At 36.7% G+C, this 26,664-nt stretch overlaps 1 protein-coding gene across 1 annotated transcript in view; it reads left to right on the top strand.

The window, feature by feature from the left end:
* Window positions 1-26,664, top strand: part of FANCC (FA complementation group C) — a gene marked incomplete at its 3' end in the record, with an annotated part of 78,129 nt that overhangs the window by 28,831 nt on the left and 22,634 nt on the right. The window contains exons 4-8 of the mRNA XM_080637960.1: window positions 12,521-12,640; window positions 13,429-13,493; window positions 17,299-17,463; window positions 20,047-20,203; window positions 25,963-26,015. Coding sequence (XP_080494086.1) covers window positions 12,521-12,640; window positions 13,429-13,493; window positions 17,299-17,463; window positions 20,047-20,203; window positions 25,963-26,015 — 560 coding nt within the window. The remainder of the gene's footprint in view (window positions 1-12,520; window positions 12,641-13,428; window positions 13,494-17,298; window positions 17,464-20,046; window positions 20,204-25,962; window positions 26,016-26,664) is intronic.

Raw genomic sequence — 26,664 nt, 5'->3', positions numbered from 1 at the left:
CACTGTATTCTGTATTTTTTAGAAGAAAAGGAATTACATTAACAAAGAGTATGACCATCATAAAAAAAACCAACCAAAAAACAACAAAAACAACTAAAAAAAAAAACAACAAACCCTCCAAAAAACCTCAATCATTTTTCAGCTTTTTACTATTGTTGCTTATAAGCAACACATAGTAAAAACTATAGAAATAATATAAATTAGATCATTGTGATTTAAGGAGACAATGTTACATGTCTTCATTCTCTCTAACATTACCAGCTTTAATACAGATGCATTAAGTTATACATGGAGATGTAGGTTGTACACTGCAATTTTGATAAGTCTCTTTTAAAGGTGTAGAGTGTTGATTTGATTTCATGGTGAATATACTTGTCACCTTTTTAATAAAACTTAGCTATCTACTATTTTTATTTCTACGCACACTTTGTCAGTTAAAAACACCTCAGAAAAGGTTTTTAGGAAAGAACACCGTATGTTAAGAATAATACAAATATAATGTAAAAAAGCTTTTTTTTTTATTATTTTTTAAGTATTCTTCTGTATGAAAGAAAGTCTACAAGCTCACATTTTTGTAGGAGATGGGCATCTAAGCTGACATGAAAAAGATCTTTAGTGCACAAATTGTAGTGAACCTCAAGATCTGGTCTTTAGTCTGCTTTATTAAGTTAGGAAGAGCCTGAATAATTTGTCATTTCACAGGGGCAAATGGGCCCCAAGACCATTTGATGCAAAAAAATATTAAAATAATGTTGTATTTGAAATAAATGATGTCTCTATGAGATAAGAATACTATATTAATGACATATATGGGTAATGCATCTATTAAACAGCTTATGAATTGTTAGAGGTCATACTGAGAAACACGTTTTTTTCTTCTTATCTAGACAGTTTTGAAAGAGAGAGATTAAGAGCAGAACTGAGATTTCAGTTAAAATTATGACCATATTTCATCTGCTATTTATTATTGGGAAAGTTAGCAGAGAAAGAATCTGTGTTACAGAGCAAAGGTTTTAGCATGGCTTTATTACAAATATAATGTTCAAAACTTTTTGTTGTTTCTCCTTCTAAGGAGAGAATACTAATTTTAGTAATATTCAGACTAAAATGAATAACTGGTTACTTTAGAATATTCCTTATCTTTGTGATAGTATCACTATAATGTTTTGCCATAGTTAAAATAGAAAATAATCAGAAGGCAATGCCTGTTTAAGAGGGATGGAGAAGCATGGGGTGGGGGATCTGGTTTTCCCTAGCAGCTGTGGGAAGCGAGTGGTCTATTTTCCGGGGGGCATGCATCCAAGAGAGAAACAGAAAATGTTAAGTCTTCTGGAACACAATTTATCTCAAAGTTACTTAACCACTTTCTGAGACTCACTCTTGTGGTTTTAGGGATCTTACGGCTTTTTTGGTATGTTTGGAAATGAGGAGTAATCATTCCTCCTCTAACCTGTGCAAATAATCATCAGGAACTTTGATGACTGCAAAGACTGCACTGTATTCCTTCAGATGAAAGACATCTGATGGTGATTAAAGCATGTAACTTGTTTATACTTTTCATATTAACTTTTTGTGTATTTTCCTCTTGTCCTTCAGGAGTCTGTGGCACTCAGCCACTATATGTGGAATTTATCCTTGCTTCTAATCAAAGGTTTATATCAAAGGGTTCTGAAGACATTTCCTCAGGAAGTGGTCTGGAGTTGGTGGAGACAAATGGGCTTTTACCCAGTCCTTGATTTTTTTCATTCAGCTTTGCTTTTGGTACAGCCTTCTTCCCTCCTTTGCTAGGCAGTGGCATGCTGGTTAGTGTAACACTTCGTATTTATAGCTAGCAGACAATATGTGCTTTCCACAGGAGCATCTGTGCAGCCAGCTCCTGGTAAAATTGTTGAAATGGTGCAGACTGCCTCATAAATTTGTTAGGGAAGAGTGCAATAACAGCTATGTGTTGTGCTTCCAACAACAGCGTTTTACTGCCTAATTTTGTGTGGTAGCACATCAAGCATTCAGGAGAATGCATGGAATATGTTTTTAACTTTTTTTATTAGTTATTGCGGAGATCAGAATTTGAAATTAAATTTTCTGCTAGGAGAACTGCTACTTATTTTGATTTAGGGCTTATTTTATTGCTTTTTAAAGTTACTTTTACTATGAAATATTAAATGTTCTTAAAGAGAAAGACATAAGTTATGCATTTAAATAATAGATTCATTGGAAATGTTCATGTGTGTAATCACTTAATGAAGTGACAGATGGGATTGTAATATTTTAGTGCTCTCTAGATACATGTCTAATCCACAGTTCACATAGTTTTTTGTACTTTAAAGATCTAAAGCAAAGACTTATCTCATGAAGATACAGAGTGAAAGGGTGGTGTGTCAGGCTGTATCTTTTGGTAAGTAGGTTAAAGTGGATGTTTCAGCAGTATATCTGCTTTCACCATGGCACTGGCTATACTATAAGGCAGAATGTTTTCCTAAACTTAAAAGAGAAGTATTTAAAGTATCCAGTTTTTGAGCCACTTGTGCACATTAAAAATAACTTGCTATTCATGTTCAATGGTTTTCTTGTTGGACAATGTAAGGGGACTTGCCGCAACAGATGCAACAGATTATAAGACTGCAAGTATAATAATTACAGCATGGAGCAGACTTTGCTGGCAGATACAAGAACGTAGCACTCTCTTTAATCATAGTGCTTCCCATAGCGTGGGTGGCCACAGGCTGCAGACATTTCAGTCAGTCCCTTCTCCGTGCAGCAGTGGTTGTAAACCAGAGCTGAAGTAAACAGCAATCCACAGACTTCTACAGGGTTTTAATTTTGAGAAAGTATAGCTTCCTTCTGCCCCTCCTTTTGACTGCTTGCCTTTGTCAGCCATAACCATACAGGTCATGCTTCCTACCAAATCAGTTCTGCTTTCTGCTTGAAGTAAATAGTATATAGTGTAATATATATAAACTCTTCAAAAAGTTGATTGCTTTTGTTAGTTTTGGGTTGGTGTTGTGGTTTTTTGTTTGGTTTTGAAGATATAAATATATGTTACTTTAAAACCTGAATGTTTTGTTGATTTTTGGCAATAATAAACTCTGTACTTATATTAAATGCTGTACAATGTTTAATCCTTTTTTAAAAGCCTTTAATCTTTGTTGTTTTCATTCTCCCAACTTCTTCTTCTTTCAGTGCTTAGTGTGTGTTTTACTGTTACTGTTGCTCTAGCCATTAGCACAGCATTTTTCCTCCAACCAAACTGAAGACGAACTTGTTGGTTTTGGTTTTGGTTTTTTTTGGGGAGAGAGTGTTTGTTTGGTTTGTTTCAGGTTTTTTGGGATGTGTGTGGGGGTCTTTTTGGTGGTGTTATTTTTATGTTTTGTTTTGTTGTTGGTTTTTTTTCCTTAACCTGGTAGCCAGTTTACTGCTTTGGGAGCTGATTTCACCTCCTTAATGTTTTGCATAATATTCTTCTGTAATCTTGAGTTTCATGAAATAGATTTAAATGGCTAAACTCAGTGTCATGCAGATACGTACACAGCGATTTACAGGCCTTTTTGGAATATGTAAATCAGATGCAGTTGAAGACAGTTACTGTAATTCTGTTATATAAGTGTATGGGCATGACAGGATACATTTTGATAGATGAGCTTTTACATTATGTTTAGGCATATGTGGAGTTAACACGTAAATGAGCTTGAAAGAAATGTCTTAACTTTCACTAGGTAACTCATAGTTGAAAGTCAATTTTCATTTGAATCAAAACAGAAAGCACTTTTAAGTGAGATATATGCACAATTTTATGATCTGACGTAATTTTTTAAAGCCCAGTGACTTAATGAACTCCTAATGCAATGTAGGACCTTTCAATTTTAAATTGCTGGTTAAAATGCAGTTTTGAAAACCAAGTCTGTTTGTTTTGCAGTGTGTCCTGAGGAAGTAAGGAGTGATAACAGCAGTTTTCTCAGTCTGTTGTGCAATTTGTTTGTGTCCTGGGTATTAACCTGGAAAGGAAAATGTGCTCCTCAGAGCTGCTGTCCCTCTTTATTCCTGTCCCTGGTGTGTGTGTCCTGTGTGTACACAAAATATGTAAGCCAGAGGTGGAGTGTTTTCAGAACCATTGCTTAACATTTCTGTTCAGCTGCACCAGCTGTTAAAGAGTGTGAAACTACATTTGATAAACATCTAAGGAAACCCAATTCTAGCAATACCTGCTTAAGATTGGACGTGTATCTGCCTCTTAAACTTGCTAATACACAGCTCTGCCTCAAGCAGGTTAAAAAGTGAGAATCTTAGCTGTGGTTAGAGTGGGTAACTTATGTGGGAGGAGGAAAATCGCAGTGAAAGTTAAAATTGACCAATAAATCAAAGATGAGTAATGGTATATGGTGTATGGTACATACCATTGTATATATACAGTGTGTATTCAAGAATTCTAATGGAATATGTACTAAAATAATATTTTCCATAAGGGACAGGACAGTGATTGAAGACGTTCAGAGATACTCATACAACAAGAGATTGGGGTTGGCTCTTTTAAATGAAGTGAGACCATTTAAGAATTAAGATGGATTTTCATACACAGCACATAGTCAATTTCTGATGCTTATTTTCCTAAAGTTTTACCGAGTTCACTGACAGTATTTGTTGTTGTTGATGATGGTTTTATTTCAGTTTTTGGAAAGGCAACCAGAGGGAGTTCTGGGTCTTTTCTGACCTATTATTATACATCTAAATTGTTAGTTAGCCTTTTCACTAAACCCCTTATGAATCACCTTTCTAAGCTGATTTGGACTTTCTCTGGTCACCTATAGGTAGGATGTAAGAGAATTTGCAATGCTTGCAAATTTGGAAGTACTACCATTTTCTTCTATTTAAAAATAATATGATAATATGAGTGGGCTGGAGGAAAACAGACTTCTTTTTCAAATAGATAATCTTTTAACAATGCCAAGCTAATGTGAATATAAATAATTTCTGGGCTTCTGGGCCAAAATAAACAAAAGCTAAGTATCTCGAAGAACAGAATTAGAAACTAAGGATTCTGCTTTCCTGCAGGGCTGCTTGAGCTTTAACAGCAAGTGTCACAATTTGCTAGCCAGCTGACATTTCTCAGAGCACTTTAGTAGTGCCAGGTGGCTCTAGTAAAGAATAATGATTTGTTACTGACAAACAAAAAGAGGTCTCTATTTGAAGAAATTCTGGTGGCATGATATACTTTTGCTAAACCTAGTATCATTAGTGACCAGAAGTTGTTGCATCACCATTATATGTGTATTTTGTGCTTTTTTGATAAAAAATACAGTCATCATTTTTCTCCCCTTAAACTTTTAACAGCTTGGTACTTATGAAGTCTAAAGCCAACTCATTAAAAGTATTTTTTCCTGAATAACATTCTAGGTTAGGTGATCTTTGGGTATTTGCAGCATATACCTATTGGAAATACAAAAATCTGACATTTGGCACATTTATTGAAAAAAGCATGTTTGGGATTATCTTTTCTCTGGAAATTACTGAATTTATGGATTTAAACTAAAAGTGAAACCATTTTAATGATGCATCCACTCTTTCTAAACTTAAATTTATTAATCCCTCTTTTCCACTTTTTTTTTTTTTTTAAGGAATTCTGTGGGAAGTTTGCATTTTGGCTTTTGAAGTTGTGGAGAGAAAAGGGGAAATTAATTCTAAATCTCCGGCTAGTTAAACCAGAGAGCTTTTAAAAAAAAAAAAAAAAAAAAAAAGATTAATGGTTGTCTCTGGTAAAGCTATTGAATTTCTTTTTGTAAGTTAGTGTAAATGTGTGTTTTATTTCAGCAGCTCAAGTCTCCCCCTTTTTAATACAAAGAGTAATAGCACTTTCTAGGTGGGTGTTTCTTAAAGAGAAAGGAGAAAGGAAAGAGAAGGAGATCTGAAACTGCTTTTCCTGTCTGAGGCCAAGAATAGACTTAAAGCTTGCCAACCCCACAAGTCTTTAGCTTCTTTCTTATGATTTCCAAGGGTTTTGTTAGTGATTTGCAGATGGAGCTTAGGCTTTGGAACTTATCCATTAAACGGTTGTGTGGTCTTACCCACAGTAGTAGTGCAACATGTTTTTCCTATGCTAGTTTCACAGAAGCTAACTGAGCTTGAACTGGTGAGGGAACAACACCACAACTTCCCCATCCTTTCCTTTCCCAGAATTTTCTTTCCTGCATATAATTTGGAGATTAGGCTGAAGTTCATTTTGAATTATATGGAAATATGTAACATTTTTTAAGAAATAGAGGCAAAATATGAGGGTAGTCTTTTTAATAAGTTACATATATCAGCAAGATTAACACAATTCATCGCAAACATTGATTTCTTACAAAAAATCTGAATGGGTTTTTGATTATTTTTTTTTTCCCCAGTTAAGTTTTTCTAGTAGGTTTTCATGGTCCTTTTGTGTATTTTTGCAATTATTACTTTTTTAAGAATCAAATTGCAATTACTGTTGTTGAAGCGAAGTTAAGGCAATTGGCCCTTGTGTAAGAGCACTTAAGCAGTGTTACTGCAAACGTTGACTGAAGGTGAGCCTGCTTACATGCTTCAAGCACAGAACAAGGTGAAAGGCTCTTCGTCAGGTACAGTGTGGAGAATTTCATAGAATCTGTATTTTTCTGCCTGGGAATATGTGAAAAGGAATGAAGTCTGCGCATCTACCAATGTTAATTTTGTGAAAGAATAATATATTCCTGGATTATTTATTTTTTGTTTTAGATTGGTTTTTTGGGTTGTGTGTTGGGTTTGGGGGGTGGTGTTTGGGTTTTTTTTGTTTGTTTGTGGTTTTTTGTTTGTTTTTTTTTTTATTATTTTTAAGTAATATTCAGTATAGCAATTTATTTACAGAGTTTCTGTAACTTGATCACACTCCTAAATGGCAAGACCCTTGTCTCTGTAGGAGTGTTTAGCAGAATAATTTGTTTACAATCAACTAGTCTTTCATGGTTATCAGTGGGGATTTAGATGTGGGCAGATGTCAGATTGTCATTCCAAGTGAATAAAGAGAAAAATGAGAGCTCCAGTAAATCCTAAACTTGTGGTATAGAATTTGGCTAATGAAAACCATCCTGCAAATGCATGTATCCATGAACTGTGCTGAAACAAAAAAACTTCTGACAGTAAATGCCAGAAAGAAATGTAGGAAGAAAACTCTTCCTCACCCTATACTTAGGCATTTTGGCCCTGATCCAGTACATTACTGAAAAATATGCTAAGCTTTCTTAAAGTTAAGTTGAAAGTGAACTGATTTGGTGTGGAAGATAACTTCCTAACCCCGCTGGTTAGTGAGCCAACTAGGGAAGACGCCTGGCTAGGTTTGCTCTTCGCAAACAGAAGGACTGGTGGGTGATTTAATGGTTGGAGGCCATGTTGGGGAAAACAATCACGAAATGGTAGAATTTTCAGTCCTTGGAGAAGTCAGGAAGAAGGTCAGCAAAACCTTCACTTTAGACTTCCAGAGGCTGACTTTGGCCTGTTTACGATGCTGGCTGGCACAATTCCTTGGGAAATATTACTGAAGGATAAAGGGGTCCAAGGAAGGCTGGACACTCTTCAGGAATGAAATCCATTGAGCACAAGAGCAGCCGGTCCCTATCTTCTGGAAATCAAACCAGTGGGGAAGAGCCCATCCTGGCTGAACAGGGACATATCGCTGGAACTCTAGGAAAAAGAGAATTTATCACCTGTGGAAGAAGGACTGTCATGCCATGAAAAGTACAAGGATGTTGTTAGGTTACGCAGAGAGAAAGTTAGAAAGGTGAAGGCACAGACAGAACTAAATCTGGCCACTGCCATTAAAGATAATAAGAGTATTTTTTCAGATATATTAGGAACAAAAGAGGAGGGCCAGGGAGAACCTCCATCCTCTACTGGATACTAGGGGAAACCTAGTGACTGAGGTTACTCAAATAGACTCAATTTAGTAAAGTGGGAGGTTGTGTTGGCTAACTAATCATTGAAATATCCGTGTGTGCATAGTCTATTTGAAGTGTATTTTAACTAATTTTAATTTTAAAGCAGAAAATGGAGATTTTCATTAATTAGTGGTAGGCAGTTAAAGGCAATTTTTTTTTACCAGTTTATAAAATATACTCTCATGTGCTGATAATAGTTATGTTGTTAACCAATATATCTGCCATATAATTTCACCTAATGTATACACTGAGATTTTCATAAACGTTAAGAATACAAAATTAATTAGAATAAAACAATACTTTGGAAGCTACATTATGTTTAAATTTGTATAATATTTGACTACCTTTATTCTTTTACATTTTTATTTTGGTTTGTGGAAAACTAATTTTCTGTCTTTCCTGGAACTAAGGAGCAAGTGAGCAAGAGGTCTTCTAAACAAAATTAAAAGTCAGAGGCTTTGTTATGAATGAATAAGCATGTGAAAATAATATGGATTGTGTTATGTCATAGAATTGATTTCATAAACAGCCTCTGAAATACCATGCTGCCTTGTCATTTACAGACTTAGCTACCACGATTCTCCAAAACTGTCTGTTTATTTCATAGTAAAAAGGTTCTAAAAATACAAGACCTGTTTGTGTTTTAGTGTTTATGATGTATATGGTATGGGGCAAAATAGAACTCTTAAGTCTTCAGGCAGGATTTTAAAGAAAATATTGCTAAAAAATCCCTGTAGGAATTAGGTTTGGACTGATCTGCTGGAAGCTAGTAAACAAACAAATTAATTTACTTTTCAACAAATCAGAGCAATGTGCATACCTTGCTTCCCGAGGACTCTTTTAAAAATAATTTAGGAATTAATTTGGGATGTTAGAATCCTAACTATTCAAAGAAAAAAAAAAGTGCCTATTTTATAGCATTTTTATTTTTTTTAATAATGATTGGAAATCATATTATCTAATTTATAATTAATGTTGTGATTGACAACATAGTTTTGAAGTATTTTTAAAGCCAGGTTGGAAATAGAATTTGATCTCTTGTCTTCTAGACCTGTGTTGAAAGCAATGTGCCACCTGACTGTACAGGGAACATCTAAGAACAAAATTGATCTACAGACTCTTGAAATCATTGCCATACAAGAAATACTCTATCCAAAATCTGCTAAAATGCAAAGAGGAAATAGCACTAACTTCTAATGTTTCCTCTGAATAGTTTTTCTTATTATACCTGCTTTTTCTTAGCAGAGCTGAGGATATCTGGTTTCTTTCAAAGCAGATGGAAAGGTCAGAAATAAACCTTTTTCTTGACCAGATTTCAGAAATTTACTCTCAGATATCCATGTCGTACTTACTCTGACAAATTTGCATGGATCATAATTTTCAGCAGAATATCATTAATAACCTCTTCTCAAAAAATATTGGCACTCTGTGTTTTCAAGGAAAATACAATAAAGAGGAATGTTCTGTATGATAAATAAATGATAAATTCTTCTGTCCTGCTCTACCTGTCACTTTGACAGACTCATCCAAGTTGGCAAAAAGGGCCCAGTAGTGTCATGGCTTTTTGAATGGCTCATCCCTGTGAAACCATCCATCTCCTCTCTCCAAAATGTATTTCCCCACTGATTTTCACATCTACTTCTGAGATCAGTATCATAAATACTTCGAAGAGAGTGTGTTGAGAAGTTTCCAGAAACAGATTGGTTTTTATCTAGTTCCCCTGGAATGTCTTTGAAACTGTGTCATAAATTCCAGGACAGTTGCAACAGAAATACAGTTACTAGCATAAAACTTGTCATCTGGCCCTGTAATAGAAATCAAGTGCTTTTTCTGTGCTGATGTCTAATTTGAGAAGTAATTATACCTTTAATTCAGGCTTCTATATTTTTCCCTGTCAACATGAGCAGTAAGATGCTTCCTATTAGAGAAAGAAGGGAAAAAAGCTTTGGATCCCTGATTAGTGAAGATAGTGTCAGAAGACTAATGCACCTCCTCCTCTTTTCAAAGCTGTGGACACTAGCTGAGTTGGTATCTGCCTGGTGCTGTGCTGCTTGTCTCAGTGGAAGGGCAAATTCTGCTCCAGGAAAGTAATCTCCAGGCTTTCATAGATGCATGTGCTCCAAGAGATCCAACTTCAAGAAACAAACTTCATAGAGTAACTCAACAAATCCCTTATAGCGCATGGAAATTGGCCTTCATTAGTTAGAGGAATATTGAAAGAGTTGGCTTAGATTAATTGAAAAGTGATATGTAGGAAATGTTATTCAGTTGCTTAGTCCTCTTTAGATACAGAGGGACAATAACCAGGGAACATGGTGGCCTGTTTTCTTAATTTGTATTCTCAGAAGTCTTTAGTTTCAAGTCTATTCCCTCCACTTTCCCTGAGTGAATAAATAAGGGACAGCCTTATAGCCAATCTATAAATCAGAGGAGTAAACGTTAAATCAGGCTTCCTCCACTACAAAAGCTGGAAGATATAGAATCATAGAATAAACTAGGTTGGAAAAGACCTTTAGGGTCATCAGCTCCAACCATTACCCCAGGACTGCCAAGACCACCACTAAACCATGTCACGGAGGGCCTCATCTACATATGTTTTGAGCAACTTCAGGGACAGTGATTCCACCACTTCCCTGGGCAGCCTGTTCTAATACATGATCACCCTATTGATAAAAAAATTTTTCCTAATATCCAGTCTAAAAGCATATGAAGCACTGTGTTTACGCTGATAACGTAAATGATTTTATGTCTTTATGCAGATGTTCCTAGGGTTGTCTGCCTGTTAAAGATATTTGAAATCTCTGTGCAGCAGTGGTTAAATTGAATTAGCTAGAATAATACTCAGTATAAATTGCATCAATAAAATAAAGCCACTGGCAAGGTTGTTCAAGAAAGTTGGTCATTGTAAGGGCTTTATGAAAATTCATTAATTCAGTTTCAGTCTGAAAGGGATGATGTAACAGAACATTAATCCAAGGCAATCAGGATGGATGATGGATTGCAGCTAGAGCCAGGGTGGTTTCCTTCCTGTTTCCTACTTAATCAATAGAAAGGGAAATCAAGAAAGAAATAATTTCTGAACTCACAGTATGCCTGACTGCAGTTCATTTTCCAGAATCATGACACCTTTCTATTTTTCCTCCTGAATGCAGCAGTTCTGCCACAGACTCATCCATTTTTTCTGTCGTGTAGAATATGGCACTAGTGGATTAGACAGTGAGTGGTAATGGATTTACTGCCAGAAATAGCTGACAATTACATAGATCTCAAATTTTCTGCTTCACTTAGGGATATTTGGCAAAAGCATATGCATACATATTTGGTTTGTATTTCTGAAAGGATAAAATTAACTAACTGATTTGTGGTTTTTTGAGTCTCAAATCTTTTATCAGATCCCTCTTTTAAAAAGAATATAGAGTGACACACCCTAAGACCACAGAAGTCACAGAGCTTTCATCTGAACTTTCCTTTTAATTACATATTTTTAAAATGAAGGTCTTTCTCGGTGCTTGCTAATCCTGACCCTTTGTTACAAGGAGTTTATTCTTATTGCCATATGAATAATTTAGTTTATACTTTAAGTCTCAATGATATATAAAGCCCTCAAATGAACCTCTGGAAAGGGAATGTAGCTGTTGTTATATCAGTATGCAGCAACAGAGGACAGGAAGAAAAGAAAACTGTAACAAATTCAGAGCAGATCATTTGATAAGCAACATAAAACTACTTCTGCTCAGTTATGACAGCAGGATACAAAAACCTGCTTAAGATTTCCCGCAACTGTTTACATAAAGTAGTTCAGTTGGGAAGGTACTGGGGTGTAACATCTGTCAAAAGAAGAGCAGAGCTGTAGAAGAGCTCTGAAGAACTGGGGAAGCACAAAACCAGAGTGGTGTTGGAGTCCTTGGTGTGTGCCTGCAGAACCAATGTACCAAGTGTGTTCGTCTGACTTCACTCTGAATCTATCATCAAAAGATTGTTTTGATTTTATATTCAGAAGGGTTTATTAAATGTGACTAACAGCATTTCGTAATGAAATTGTAGAGAATTAAATGTCATACTAAAATTTTATCATTATCTTTCCAAGATAATGAGGAAATTAAGCAAATTAAATTGTGAGGCTAGATCCTGAATCCTGTAAAAAATACTGGGGCCTCTTGAAGGAGCAATACAGAAAAGTAAATGCTAACTTTGAACTTTCTCTTCTTGATCAAGACTACAGGTGAGTTTTTTGCTGTGTAGCAATGTTGACTACTGCTATCCAGATGATACCACACTGAAATTTCTCCCAGAGAATTGAAACCTACCTATGGTCTATCTGGTTTTGTCATGGATGGCCTCCATTGCTATTGCACAGCTACTGAAATCATGTGGTGTGTGAACCCATGTTTGACTATAGCATAGCAGCTTGCAGTATTTTCCTTATGATTGATGGGAGCTACTTGCTCTTTTGTGTTGATGGTGTAAAATGGCCACAACTGACCAAAAGATCTTACCCCAAATAGCAGACCGATATAGTCCAATAGCAGTGAGTTCTTTTTACACAGCATGTTGTAGCCTAATACTTTTTTCATTGCACTTCTGTTTTTTTCTCACAGAGTTTGCTGTGCCATCTCCTTTCTTCTTCTAAGTGGGAAAGTAATGAAGCTGAAACCAGTACATTCATATCAACTCTTGGCTACACGTCAGCAGATTATTATTGTCACTTAGTTAAAAATGTAAGTATTTTGTGCAATTGAGATTTTGTTAATAATAAATCACCAGTTTATAAGCACATACATGAAGCTGTCATTGTGATAAGGAACATGGTCTGAATTTTGTTTATCTTTTCTTACCTCAGTTACTTTTACAGCCTTTTAAGGGAAAAAATGAAGTGGGAGATCTCTGGACAAACGAGAAAAATTTTATTAGATTATGCTGTAATAGAGGTTCATAAAAACAAAATTCCTGTTGCTGTTGTGTTATAACAAAAAAAAAAATCTGCCCTATCACTGTTTTTCCCTGTGAAGTTTAAATTATATATATATTATTTTGTGTATTAGAACGTAACTTTTTGAATGTTTTTTTTGACCGAGTGAACTGCATTTAAAATGGTATATGAGCCCTACATCTTGGGAGAATTGTCTTTTAGGTTTAATATGTAAAAATAATGGGGATAATATTTCATAATATGTTGACTTAAATTACATAAAGCATATAAAAATTATTAGTGATGCTTCTCTGAAATTTTGCCTTAACTCTTGGGGAAGCAGACCTGAAGCAAACAGCTTCTTACTTTTCAGATGTGAAAGGTATATAATGTGTGCTTCAGAAGTGTTTTGCAGCATAGTTTATTCAGTGATCTGAACAGCTTTATTTGGCATCAATAATAAAAAAACAATTAAAAATAAAGCTAAGTGAACAAAGAAAGTTATTAACCTCTACAGTATGTCAGTCACACAGAGAAGCGTGGAACTAATGTCTGCTTATTTGAAGTATGTATAATTTATTTTATTTTATTTAACAGATGGTCTTTTCATTAGTAACAGAACTCAGAGGAAATCAGTTCAATGGACTTAGTATTCAGGGGAGGTAGGTGTTATCTAAACACCATTTTGATATGTTTTAGTTTGGACCATTATGGTTCAGTGAGGCCCAGTCTTGGGCAACTTAGGCTTTGGTTGAAAAGATTTTGACATATATGTAGATAATTTCAGATGTTGACAAGCTTATTAAGATGTGCTTCACATGAGAGTTTATAGAATGGTCTGAGAGGCTTAGAATGGTTTGGTTTGGAAGGGACCTTCAAAGATCATCTAGCCTAACTCCTCTGCTGCAGGCAGCAACATCTTTCACTAGATCAGGTTGCTCAAAGTCCTGTCCAGCCTGGCCTTGAACACTGCCAGGGATGGAGCATTTACCACTTCTTTGGGCAACCCATTCTAGTGTCTCACCACCCTCACAGTAAAGAACTTCTTCCTTATATCTAACCTGAATCTTCCCTCTTCTAGTTTGAACCCATTACCACTTGTGCAATTGCTACAATCCCTGATGAAGAGTCCCTCTTTGCCATACTTATAGGCCCCCTTCAGGTACTGGAAGGCTGCTATGAGATCTCCACGCAGCCTTCTCTTCTCCAGGCTCAACAGCTCCAACTTTCTCAGCCTGTCTTCATACGGGAGGTGCTCCAAGCATCCTCATGGCTTCCTCTGGACTTATTCCAACAGTTCCATGTCCTTTTTATGTTGAGGACACCAGAACTGCACACAATACCCCAAGTGAGGTCTCACAAGAGCAGAGTAGAGGGGCAGGATCACCTCCTTCCCTCCTTTTGATGCAGCCCAAGATAGGTTGGCTTTCTGGGCTGTGAGTGCACACTGAAGCCGGATCACAGTATCACAGTATGTTAGAGATTGGAAGGGACCTCAAAAGATCATCTAGTCCAATCCCCCTGCCAGAGCAGGAACACCTAGATAAGGTCACACAGGAATGTGTCCAGGCGGGTTTTGAATGTCTCCAGAGAAGGAGACTCCACAACCTCCCTGGGCAGCCTGTTCCAGTGTTCTGTCACCCTCACTGAGAAGTTTCTTCTCAAGTTTAAGTGGAACCTCTTGTGTTCCAGTTTATACCCATTACCCCTTGTCTTATCATTGTTTGCCTTTGAGAAGAGCCTGGCTCCATCCTCATGACACTCCCCCTTTATATATTTATATACACTAATAAGGTCACCCCTCAGTCTCCTCTTCTCCAAACTATAGAGACCCAGCTCCCTCAGCCTTTCCTCATAAGGGAGATGCTCCACTCCCTTAATCATCTTTGTCGCCCTGCGCTGGACTCTCTCCAGCAGGTCCCTGTCCTTCTTGAACTGAGGGGCCCAGAACTGGACACAATATTCCAGATGCGGTCTCACCAGGGCAGAGTAGAGGGGAAGGAGGACCTCTCTCAACCTACTGACCACCCCCCTTCTAATACACCCCAGGATGCCATTGGCCTTCCTGGCCACAAGGGCACAGTGTTGGCTCATGGTCATCCTGCCATCCACTAGGACCCCCAGGTCCCTCTCCCCTACACTACTCTCTAACAGGTTGTTCCCCAACCTATACTGGAACCTGGGGTTGTTCCTGCCCAGATGCAGGACTCTACACTTTCCCTTGTTATATTTCATCAAGTTTCTCCCTGCCCAACTCTCCAGCCTGTCCAGGTCTCGCTGGATGGCAGCACAGCCTTCTGGAGTGTCAGCCACTCCTCCCAGCTTAGTGTCATCAGCAAACTTGCTGACAGTACACTCAATTCCCTCATCTAAATCATTGATGAATATATTAAATAATACTGGTCCCAGTACTGACCCTTGAGGCACTCCACTAGATACAGGCCTCCAACTGGACTCCGCCCCATAGACTACAACTCTCTGGCTTCTCTCCTTCAGCCAGTTCGCGGTCCACCTCACCACCTGATCATCCAGACCACACTTCCTCAATTTAGCTATGAGGATGCTGTGGGAGACTGTGTCAAATGCTTTGCTGAAGTCAAGGTAGACCACATCCACCGCTCTGCCATCATCCATCCACAATGTTATTTCCTCATAAAAGGCTATGAGGTTGGTCAAGCACGACTTCCCCTTGGTAAAGCCATGTTGACTGCCCCTCATAACCCTCTTATCCTTGACATGCCTTAAGATGGCATCAAGGATAAGGTGTTCCATCACTTTCCCAGGGATGGAGGTGAGGCTGACCGGTCTATAGTTACCCGGGTCCTCCTTCTTGCCCTTTTTGAAGGCTGGAGTGACATTTGCTTTCCTCCAGTCCTCATGTTAAGTTTCTCATCATAAAGTAGGATGAAGCAGACTGAGCTGAAAGCTGATGAGACTGTTGGCAAGAGAATAAATTGATTTCTACAATGAGAAAAGGGAAACTTTGAATTTAGGTTAATTTCTGAGCATAGGAATTATGAAATGGCTGTTTATTCAAGTTGCAGAGACAAAGGTAGTTTGCAGTTAGAGGTAAACATTGTTTCCTTTCTCCGTTCACTGATGCTCACAGCAACACAGATGACAATGTCTGTGCAAATCCACTGCACACAGTGGAATGCACTGTGCAGTATTCTCCAAGAACATATTTTGACGATTATGTAGAAGAAGAAGAAAATAGCCTTTGCAGGCTTTTTCTTCTCAGTAAGGGAAGCTGCTTAAGTTTGCTAAACCTGGATAAGGAAATAGAAATAGAATGTTGTAAAGGGGACTGATTTAAAGTTTCAGGTCTGTGAACTTTACATGTATATCCTGGAAAAAAAACACCAAACTACTGCACTTTAAATAACAGCCTAATAATTACTATTTGTACCGAAACACTCCTGATAGTCAAACTGCATCTCAAGGTATTTTAGTGTAAGAAACCTTAAACACATATTTGGTTATGTGCTTACTCAGAAATTTGAGTCTTTGAAAATGTGTCATGTTTTATTTCTCTCACTGTGGAAGCCACAATGGTACCCTGTGTCCACAAGTCACAGCACTTCTGTCAGCATATGCCAGTGATCATTAGGCAACATCTATTTGGGAGTAGGTTTAATACATGTAGAGCCGTAGAGTTAGCTCTTATTCACAGCAGCCTGTAGTGTAATTTCTGCCTCAAAACTACATTTAGAAAAATCTGCAGTTTCATATGCTGGAAAATACATATGGTCTGGGAAACTTGTGATTTCCTTTTGCAATTGCATTGTGTGCTATTTTCCTCTTTATGTTCCAGAGTTTCCATGTTTTGTTTATGTTCCAGGTTCCACTGTCTTTAATCATTTCCAAGCATGTAGTTTTAGCGTTGAGGTCAAGTGAGTGGTTCATGTGAAGATCCAAAAGTCTTAAACATTCCTTCAACTGTAGACCTGTAAGACAAAAACTTTTCAACTGAACACTTGAAGACAGCAGCAGTTATACTGTTTGGTTCATAGAAGTTGTCTCTTTTGAGAGGATAAAGGTGAAGGGAACAGGAGGCCTTAAAAGCAGCTAGGTGGTCTTTTGTGAGTGTCTAGCAAACCAACAGCTGTGAATCTATAGTCTTAATCTCTGCTTTGCTGATCCTGAAAAAGGCAAGTATTCCCTCCTAAGGAGGGTGTTGTTACTGAGTGAATGCAACTGGCTGCACTTCAGAATTGAGGTGATATTCCTCATTTGGTTTGCCTTGAGCACTAAAATAGAAGAATTTTATCTGATCTTTTGAGATTTTTCAGGCAATATGTAATGACACATCAACAGTCATTCAGATAAGTATTTTTTCTGCAATTAAGATATTCATCTCTTATATTTAACCTTCTGTAAATAATTTAATCTTCTTTTACCTTATTATTTCAGAAATCGAAGTTTTGACTTTTCTGAAATATGAACTGTATTTATTTTTCCTCTCAGAGTTTCAGCCAGTCATGTGAATGCTGTGTCCCTTTTCTGCCTCCCTCTTATTACTTTGCCTGATCTAACTCCACTGCTAGAAACTCTCCTTCTTTACCATGGAGGTGCATCAAAAGAAATTCTCAGTTCAGAGTTTCTGGAAGCTGTGAATGAGGCCTTTTTAAAGTAAGTAGCATGGTCTGTATGCTTTTTATGCTCTTTTCCTAAACATTATTAATTCAATTAAATGTCTTTTCTCTGTGTTTGTATGCTGGATGCACTGTACATCTTCCACAGTCAAATAGCAGAGCTCAGGTTGTTGGCCAAAGCAGAATTTTATGTTGCTGATGTGAAAATTGTGGAATAACAGCTTCAAATATTGACTGGAATTGTGTCCCAACTTTTCCATAAAATGGAGGTTAAAGTCTTCAATTAATTTTAAGAATTTTGTGAAAGACCTGATCACTTTTCATAGAAGTGTAATTTACCTTTCACATAAGTCTATTAACATTCCTAACTTGGTATTTTGAGAGCCACCTTTATTTTTCTGGGCACAAGATACATCCTTATGTTTGAGTGCTTCTGTATTTCTGGGTTGGTTTTTTTTTTCCTGTGAAATTTGTTTTCAAGATTTTAAATTTTCCTGGTTTTCAGCAGATAATTTTTAATGAGTCTGAGAGGAGCAATTTTTGAAATATAACTTTGCTTATTTTGCTCACACTAAACCCACTGTTTTGGTAAAAGTCTGTTGATGACAACCAGCTGAGTGAAGCTGCATCAGGAAATTATCTATGCCAGGAAAAGAAAGACAGGGAAAGCACAGCCTACTTCTGGTTGAGAGTTGGTTTATTCAAATTATAGCTGAGGGCCTGTATTACCCAGATTTATTTATTTTTTTAATATTAGAGAAGGTCCTTTGTGAACACTTAAATTATCCATTTGTCTCCATTTTAACCGAAGTTTTAATTGCTTTCTCTGTACTCAACATTGTAATTTCTGAGATGTTCCAATGAAAATTGTTATATTGCTCCACTGAGGAATCCAGCAAAAATCAATAATTAGTGGAAAAGCACAATTACTAATTTGCACACGTTACTAGAAGTTGATGAATATACATGGAAAAGGAATGTGAAAGTCTGTAGTGAAAAACGTGTCGCAAAAAAGAGAGAGCTATCTTTCACTTTTACACCTTTTGTGGCTTCAGACTGGATGTGTTGCACAAGCAGTAACACAGTTTGGGAAACTTTCAAAGCAAGTTTACAGGTTCAGCACAGGTGATCTATACAGATGTCAGTAAGCCGATGGTCAGCCCATCATGGCATACTTTTGCCACTTCATGATGAGAGTCTGAATCCTTTAGGTGGTCATGAAATGTTCTTCTGGCTGAAGTAATCGTCGCTTTCTTTAACTTCAGGGCTCCTTGTTTATCACAGTGAGCCCAAATTATTCAGTTCACATTGCTCTTGACTGAGTCTTTAAGGGCCCTTGGCAGAAATGTATGGTTACTGTGAGAGCCAATATAGGCTTACACGTGCTTTGCATGCCATACTCCTGGCCCGTCTCTGAAGCTTATGTGATCTTATTGTGAATGTGCTTGGTTGCTGTTTTTTTTTTTTCTTTCTCTACTTTAATAGCTGAATTCTGTGTTCCCTACCTCTGTCATTGTGTTCTGAACACTCATTTTCCTTCTGAACATGGGTGAATTCTGCTCCAGGAACTAGGGTTATTAGATACTGGGACTTGCAGTGCTCCACAGAACTGAGCATTGTTCCAGTGGGACCATCTGCAAGGGCAGTTACAGAAGACTGTGAGGGCTGATATTTAAACGAATGTATGGCAAAATACATACCTTGAAAATGGATCCCAAAATTATATCTTTCTTATCAGAAGCTTTAGTTTGCATGTACTCTCCAGCCTAATTTTAATTTTTTTCAATCTTAAGACCAAAGCATGTATTTCTTGTTGTTTATTGGTTTGCTTGTTTTTTTTTAACATTTTAATTTGCAACTATCGTGATACCTACAAAAAAATTTCCAGGATGTTTTTTGCTGTGATTATCTTTTCTTGTTGGGTGGTTACTTTAGCGTATTTTGAGTTGTGCTGATCCACACAAGTTACATGTTGTCTCAAAATAAACTCTGCCTTTTATTTCCTGGTGATACAACACTGTACTTCAGCTGAGCTATAACTGAAGGCTTCAGGTGAAGCAACAACTACCTTCTTGACCATTTATCTTCTTAACAGCTCTGATCAGTGTTGGCGGGCTGAAGACTTAGCTGCCTCTACCTCATTTGTTTTTTTACTTTTTTGTCTGCAAAGACAGATAATGCTTTGATTTGGACAGCAATCATACTATACAGGGTCTTCCTGCTTATCTGTCAGGTGCTGGCACTTTCTGAGCAGACTGGTCTACAGGAAGCAGTCTGGGTTTGGAAGAGCGCAGGTGTGGAGCAGGACCTTTCTCTAGAGAGGAAGGGAACTTCAGACTTAAGCCTCCTGTTTCCATTTGCTGGCATCCATCCTAATAAATTTTTTTTGTTTTAAAGACATGTGGTAAGGTTTCATTTGTAGATGTTGGTGGTCCCCTGTCATTCTTTGCCATTATATACTGAACAGACTAGTGTAAACAGGATTTTCTCTCTCTTGCTGCAAGTTGATCTTTGTGTCTTCTTTTTCTCCAATGTGCTTTGAAAAAAATCCAACAAAACAATACATTTTCATCTTTCTTTCAGTTTCTCAGAGAAAACGGTATTTTTCTCTCTAAACCAGGAAGAAGATCTCCCTCCCTGAAACTGCTGTCTTCAGCCTGTGGCTTCGTCACTTACCAAGCCTTGAAAAAGCCACATTGTATCTTTTAGACCAGCTGGTTTCCATACAGTTGAATTCACTGGAGGAAGTGGTTTGTGTCATAAAAGACTCGTTACTGGTATGTACAACATGTAGTACATTTGATACTGCTCTGTCATGCTTCAGAAGTGACAGAGAGTTTCAGATTTGTCAGCATATTTGAGGGAGACAGCTGTCATTTGGCATATAGCTTGCTAATAAAAAGGCAAATCTGGGGTCTTAAAATGTCACTAAATATTTAGTTTTACACTGAAGTGGTGGAAGAGTAAAAATATTTCATCCAGTGATGAAGAATGGATGGAGAGAAAAGAATCTGACTGGTGAGTGTAGGTACTCAGCACCTGCCTCTGTCTTAAAAAATTCTAAACTTTGGCCAGGGAGGATTTAAAACTGTTGTTTCTTCAATCTTCATGCCTATGGGAGTTTAGTAATTTAAACAATTGAAATTCCTTGTATATTATTTTATTATAGACTACTTAGATATTTGGTTTTGTTTGCAAATATGATCAAAATTCTTAGTACAAAATATTTGCTAACTGTAATTTGTTTTCGAATGCAGTTTATGCAGTACACTAAAAATCTGTCCTATGAGAAAGCATGACACAATAACTTTTCCAAAATAATGAGCTAATTTGCAACAGAAAATTTAATTGTTAATTACAGTGTGAAATAGCATGTGTGTTATGCACTTACATTATGTATTTCAGAAAATAGAACTAAAAAATGGCATGCAGTATCTATCTACAGCCTACGAAACTGCTTACAGAGTATGTATTGTAGATAAGAAAAGAATGATGCCTTTAAATAATCTTAATTTTTTAATTGAATCTGCAAATTTTCATTTTAGGAATCTATTACTATACTTGCAAATCTCATAAATGCTTGGCTTCAACAGCACTTTGTATGTCATCTGGGGATTTAGGTATTCTAGAAGATAGAGCTATATACAAGGCCTCATTTTTCTGTATCGGACACACTGTGAGTTGAATACAGCATATGGTACCACACATGGCTATAGAAATAAAATATAAAAATCTTGGTTATACATAAAAAGAAGTAAAATCTTTGCTTTAATTACTGGTTTATTGTTGTTTATTAACAACGTTCACATTTGCCTTGCATTCACATCCTGATCCCGGAAAAGAATGCAACATTACTGTGCTGCCACACTAGGGTTGTCCTTACTTGCCTCTGCTCCAAAGTCTGCTTTCAAAATAAAATATCCACAGAATGCAAAGACCAGTGCAGCAACTTCTAATGCTGGTTTAGAGAGGACATCCTGTGGACAAGGAATGGAATGAATGAAAGCGTAAAGAACAGAGCAGTTGAAAGATTGATATTGCTGGTTGATAGGCTTTGATAAGGGTGAGGATACATACATGGGAGATGGCATACCAATTAAAAACAAAAGGATTAGGAGCTTCAGAGGGGCAGTATAGAAGAAAAAGATTTGATCCAGAAATCATGTTCTCAAATATTTAATATGTTGTGCAGCTTGTAATGGTGCTATAAGGACACTTGTGTGACATTAGGTCAGTCAGGGCTTTGAAACCAAGAGTATGATTAATTTAGCCTGCTAGAAAGATATTTGAATATTTATTTAGGAATGTGGGTGTGCATTTTTGGCTGTTGGATTATTTGTAGGATTTGACTTCTGTTTGCCTTATGGATATGGTAATAAGACAAAATTTGATTTATAATTTTTTTTTTTCTGTTTGGAGGAAAACCTCTAGAGCACAAATAGGCACAAATATGTTAGTGATTTGATTATAGTATATAATAAGACTGAAATTACAATAAACTCTTTCATAATTTCATTAGCAGAGTAATTTAGCTAAGTAAAATATCTTGATACAGTAACCAAACTGTATGTAAACCTCATAGAGGTCTATGGTACCCAGGTAGTTGTAAACCACCACACTTCTATTGTGCAAGAAACTTGATATGCACTACTCTTACATTTTAAATTCAAGAGTAATTGTAGTGTGATGGTCCACTAACTTGTGTATATAGTATGCTATTAGGCTTGTGGTTTTGGAGCTGAACTGGAATTAATATTGGAAATTCTATAGTTACTCAGAAGTAATAAAAACAAGTGAAATGGCCATCACAAATAGTTTTTTAGCTTCTTAGAATTTGGTGGATGAGTGGATGTCTTCTTTTCTGAAGTAACTTCAAGGTTTCTATGTGTGTGTGTGTGTGTGTTACCAACTAGAATTTGAATAATTACACATACTGTAATTATATGCTTTACCAAAAATGCATAGATATGTATATAAACACATTTTTAAAGCACATGTGTGTAAAAAGAGATGTGAATGGATCAGCATCAATTATAGTTTGTGTTCAGTTCTTACATAGCTTTCCAAAGTGGTTTTATTTATTTCAAAGTTACGGTGAAAGAAAAATGCAATAGGGTGATAGGGACTAAAATTGGCCAGCTTCTCCTTATAAACCATCTGTTATTGCTGTGTTATGTTTTTCCACGTAGCATTCCCAAGTCCAGCCCAGCACTGAAGTCATGTTACACTCTGCAGTTAAAGCTCTCTGTGCGGGGTCTCCCTTGCTGTTATTTTTCTTAAGCATTATAGAGCAAATACAGTTTTAGTGGGTGATACTGTGACTCCTGTGTTGCCTGACAGGATACCACATTGGAGAGTGCCCTGGTTCCCATGCCTTTGCACTGACCTCTTATTGTGCCTTATCCCCAAATTTTGAATATAGCTGGTTCCAAGCTCACCTTTCATTGGGAACTGTGCCGATGAAACAGGCATTAATGAGGGATAAAGGAAGAAGGACAGAGAGAGAAAAGGAGAAGCTTTTTTTCTTATAATACATTCGGGCTAGGTTACAATTAGTTCCCACAGTATTACCTGTCTTCAAAACCTGTGTTATGGTAGAATTTTTGAAACGGTGCAAGCTAATTTGTTCATCATGTTGGTGAATTCAGGAGCTTTTTAAATCTCAGTGAAGAGATGTTTGTGGTTCAAAGTAAGTGCATGCTTCAAAATAAAAATACATTTGGCACTTGGTATGAGAAAAGAATTAAGTTCATGTGAGTCTGGAAGTCAAGAGAACTGGTGTTTGTGGTGTACTACCTTAAATCTGTTGTTGTGTGGTCATGAGCCCAGGATCTTATGTTTACTCTTACTTGTGGTTGTTTTAGAGAGCATTCTATGATGTGAACAAAATGCACTATATGATTATTAGTCTGTTCTTCTTTGTGCCATTTACTTGTTCCTGTAGATACAACTGTATTTTTATTATTTCTTCGTTCAGTTTTGGCTTTGTATTGTACTGTATTGTACTGGTTTATGATTCTTCTTTCTGATAATATAAATACAAGAGTAGTGAGGTTCTATAGAACTTGTGTTTGTAATAGTTCATGTTAGAATATATTGACCTGGTTTCAGCTGTTCTATTTCTTTCAGAAATCCCAGTGTTGTTTTTGGTTTGTTTTTTTCTGAAGGGGCACACGCTCTTGAAATACATAATCATAATATCACACATGTAGCTCCAGTTCCTTGTGTTTGAATCTTTTTGGCTTAGTGCATATTTTGCATGTTTAGTGCATGTATGGTGCATGTTTTAAAAGTGACAAGCTCCTAGAAAATGTTTGTTTTTCTAAGCTTCCTGTGAAAAATACTGCATAGTCACAGACAAGATTATTGAAATATAAAATGCTTTTCATTTTGAAAAAATAAGGAGGTAATGTCAGCAATTGAAAATGCTATGAGAATCCCTCCTGAAACTGATAGTCCCACCCAAACTCCAGAACTGCAGTTGGATGCAGCAGAATTGTGCTGCCTGCTCAAGTCCTGCTATAGAACAGGAACATCTTCAGAGTGCTTTGGAGACTTTTGCACTATGATAGCATTCTTACTTCTAGTGCTTGCAAATTAATTCCATGCAGTCCATTCATCAATATCTCATGGAATTAGATAACAGTGGGGTTTTTTGGGGAGTGGGTTGGTTTGGTTGATTGGTTTTTGTTTTACATTTTGAATACCAGTGATGAAATTCGTACTGATTTCAGTAGTGTAGATTAAATACTAGGAGCTATTAACTGTGGTTTCTTGTAGTGAGTACTGCAGTGACTTTCCTGCTGTCTGGCAGGAAAGGGTGGAGAATTTTTCATTGTTGCATACAGCACATTTATTTTGGTCTTGTTCAAAAGATTTGATCTTGATATGTATGGCACTGTGCGAATGGATCCTGTCTAGTTTCTATTCAGTATCTTAACAACAGTGTGTTGGTACCTCATCACAAAAGCATGTGTACAGAAAGAAGTAGGTGAGGTGTCTCAGAACTGTGGAATGGCTGGGGTTCAGTATACCTCTGGAGATTGTCTAGCCCAAGTTCTTTTTTTTTTTTTTTTTTTTTTTTTTTTTTTTTTTTTTTTTTTTAATAAAAAATAAAAATAAGATATGAACTTGTCTCTCTTTTGTCTCATCCAGATAGTTTTTTTCCCCTTCTAGCAGTGGAAGTTTGGAGACCAGCCTTGCAAAAAGCTGCATGCTGTTCTCCACACGTCAAAAAAACCGGCTGTAAATGCTCTCGAGCACTAGATGGCACACGTTCAACAGGACAACTTAGCTACAGCCGTGTGACAAAAAAGGAGAGTGGTAAAACAAGAAAATGAGGTGCCATCTAATGTTTGCAGTATGGCAAAGACAGCTGTGAGAAACAAGGAATTTTCTAGACAAGTTTGTATTAAATTTTGTCTGTTTATTTTCTGATTATCATATAGGGACCATATACAGTAAATTCATTATTCTGCCTGTGTGCAGAAAAAAAAAAAAAATCTACTAGTGCTTTTTAGCTTGAAACAAAGTCATAAAAGTTTGGGTTTTTTTCAGTAGTGTGTCAGGTACATAAGGCTGTTAAAATAAATGACATTTATAAATGCTATTCCTTCCACGCATGATGAAGTTTATAGAATGCATTTTGTTAAATGTACTTTACTCTGGATTGTTCAAGAACTATATTTTTATCAAGTCTTCAGGTGTTAACTTGAGAAGCACATAGTGTGGAATTGTTTTTTAACTTAGGAAAAATATACTGTGGGGAATGTGTAAGTAGTTTATATTATTCTTGGCACTCTATAGAAGCCTAATACATCTTAAAACTTGGGAATATGGGATTAGAAGGTAGTATGTATACTACTGCATGCTTAATATAATAACTTAAAACAGTCTTTTGTGTGGTAGCGTGATAAAAAGCCTCAGTTGTTTAGAAAAAAAAAATACATTTTGATGCGCTGAGATATTTAGCTTGCACTAGCAACTCTGAAATTCACAGAAGATAACACTGAAAAAATGTCTTCAACCAAAATGTGTGTGGTTGTATTAAAGACGAAGGTGAAAAAATAAATTTATTTTCTGGAATTTAATTTTGAAGACGTAGCAAGAATCTCAAAGCACATCCAAAAGGGATTGTCTGTGAAAAAAAGGAAAAGCTTTTTGTAAATCTGCTCTCTATCTCTTGCCTCTTGCAAGTGCATGCAACAACCTGTTCTCTCTGTCACTTTTAGTATTGTTAGGAATTGTTGTCATAAACAGCTTGATATCCCAGGTGTTTGCATATACCAGCTGTTTGACCTACCTGCTATCACTGTGAATCTCCTTCCATGACATAGTTATTTTGCAGAACCTAATCCTAAGAAAATCTGAGGGTTTAGTAAGATTTGATCTGAGAATTAGAGTTTAATAATTGCATTGTAATAGTATCCATGAGTTAAATCTTACAGTGTAAATAATAACATGTAAATAATACAGTGGCAGTTGTTTGAGTTGTTTCTTACTAATGACTAAATTTCTTTCATTTGTTTACCAACAGCCACAAGCAGCAAACCATCCTGCCATTTTCAGAATTGTCAATGAAATTTTTAAGTAAGTGTTGAAGTTACAGTGGAAATTGTTTCAAATAATCAGTTTAAACACTGAGGTTTTCTTCATTACAAGAATGAGTATTATAAACCTGGGATGTAATGTAATTTCAGGCTGTCTTTTTCTGCATGCCTTAATGTTGCCTTCCATGTAGTATACTGCAAATACTGAAAAATGTTAAAACTCTTGTGAAAGTTATAATAATCATAGATAGATAGTATTTTAGCCTTTAACGTTTAAAATTTATTTTGTACTTCAATAGATATTTCTGGTTGAAATATGATATTAAGGTGAAATTTATAAATGCTGAAATGGTTTGGCCCCTGCCAGCATGAAGATCACTACTGGTGCTGCCAGGAAAAAGCGGCGGGTCATAGTAGGGAACTCTACTTTGAAAGGAACAGCGGCACCCATCTGTCGGCCTGACCCAGCCTCAAGGGAGGTGTGTTGCCTACCTGGGGCACGGATCAGGGATGTTGCAGGGAGGCTGCCTGCTGTAGTAAGTCCCACGGACTATTACCCACTTCTAGTGATCCATGTGGGTGCTGGTGATATAAATAGCAGTAGCCCAGAGAACATAAAGAAGGACCACAGAGGCCTGGGAGAAGTGGTTAGGGGCTCTGGAGCTCAGATTGTCTTTTCATCTATTCTC

This window comes from Psittacula echo (genome assembly GCF_963264785.1).
Source record: "Psittacula echo genome assembly, chromosome: Z".
NCBI classification, from domain to species: Eukaryota; Metazoa; Chordata; class Aves; order Psittaciformes; family Psittacidae; genus Psittacula; species Psittacula echo.
The sequence above is the reverse complement of the archived record's forward strand: the minus strand, read 5'-3'. Positions and strand labels throughout refer to the sequence as shown.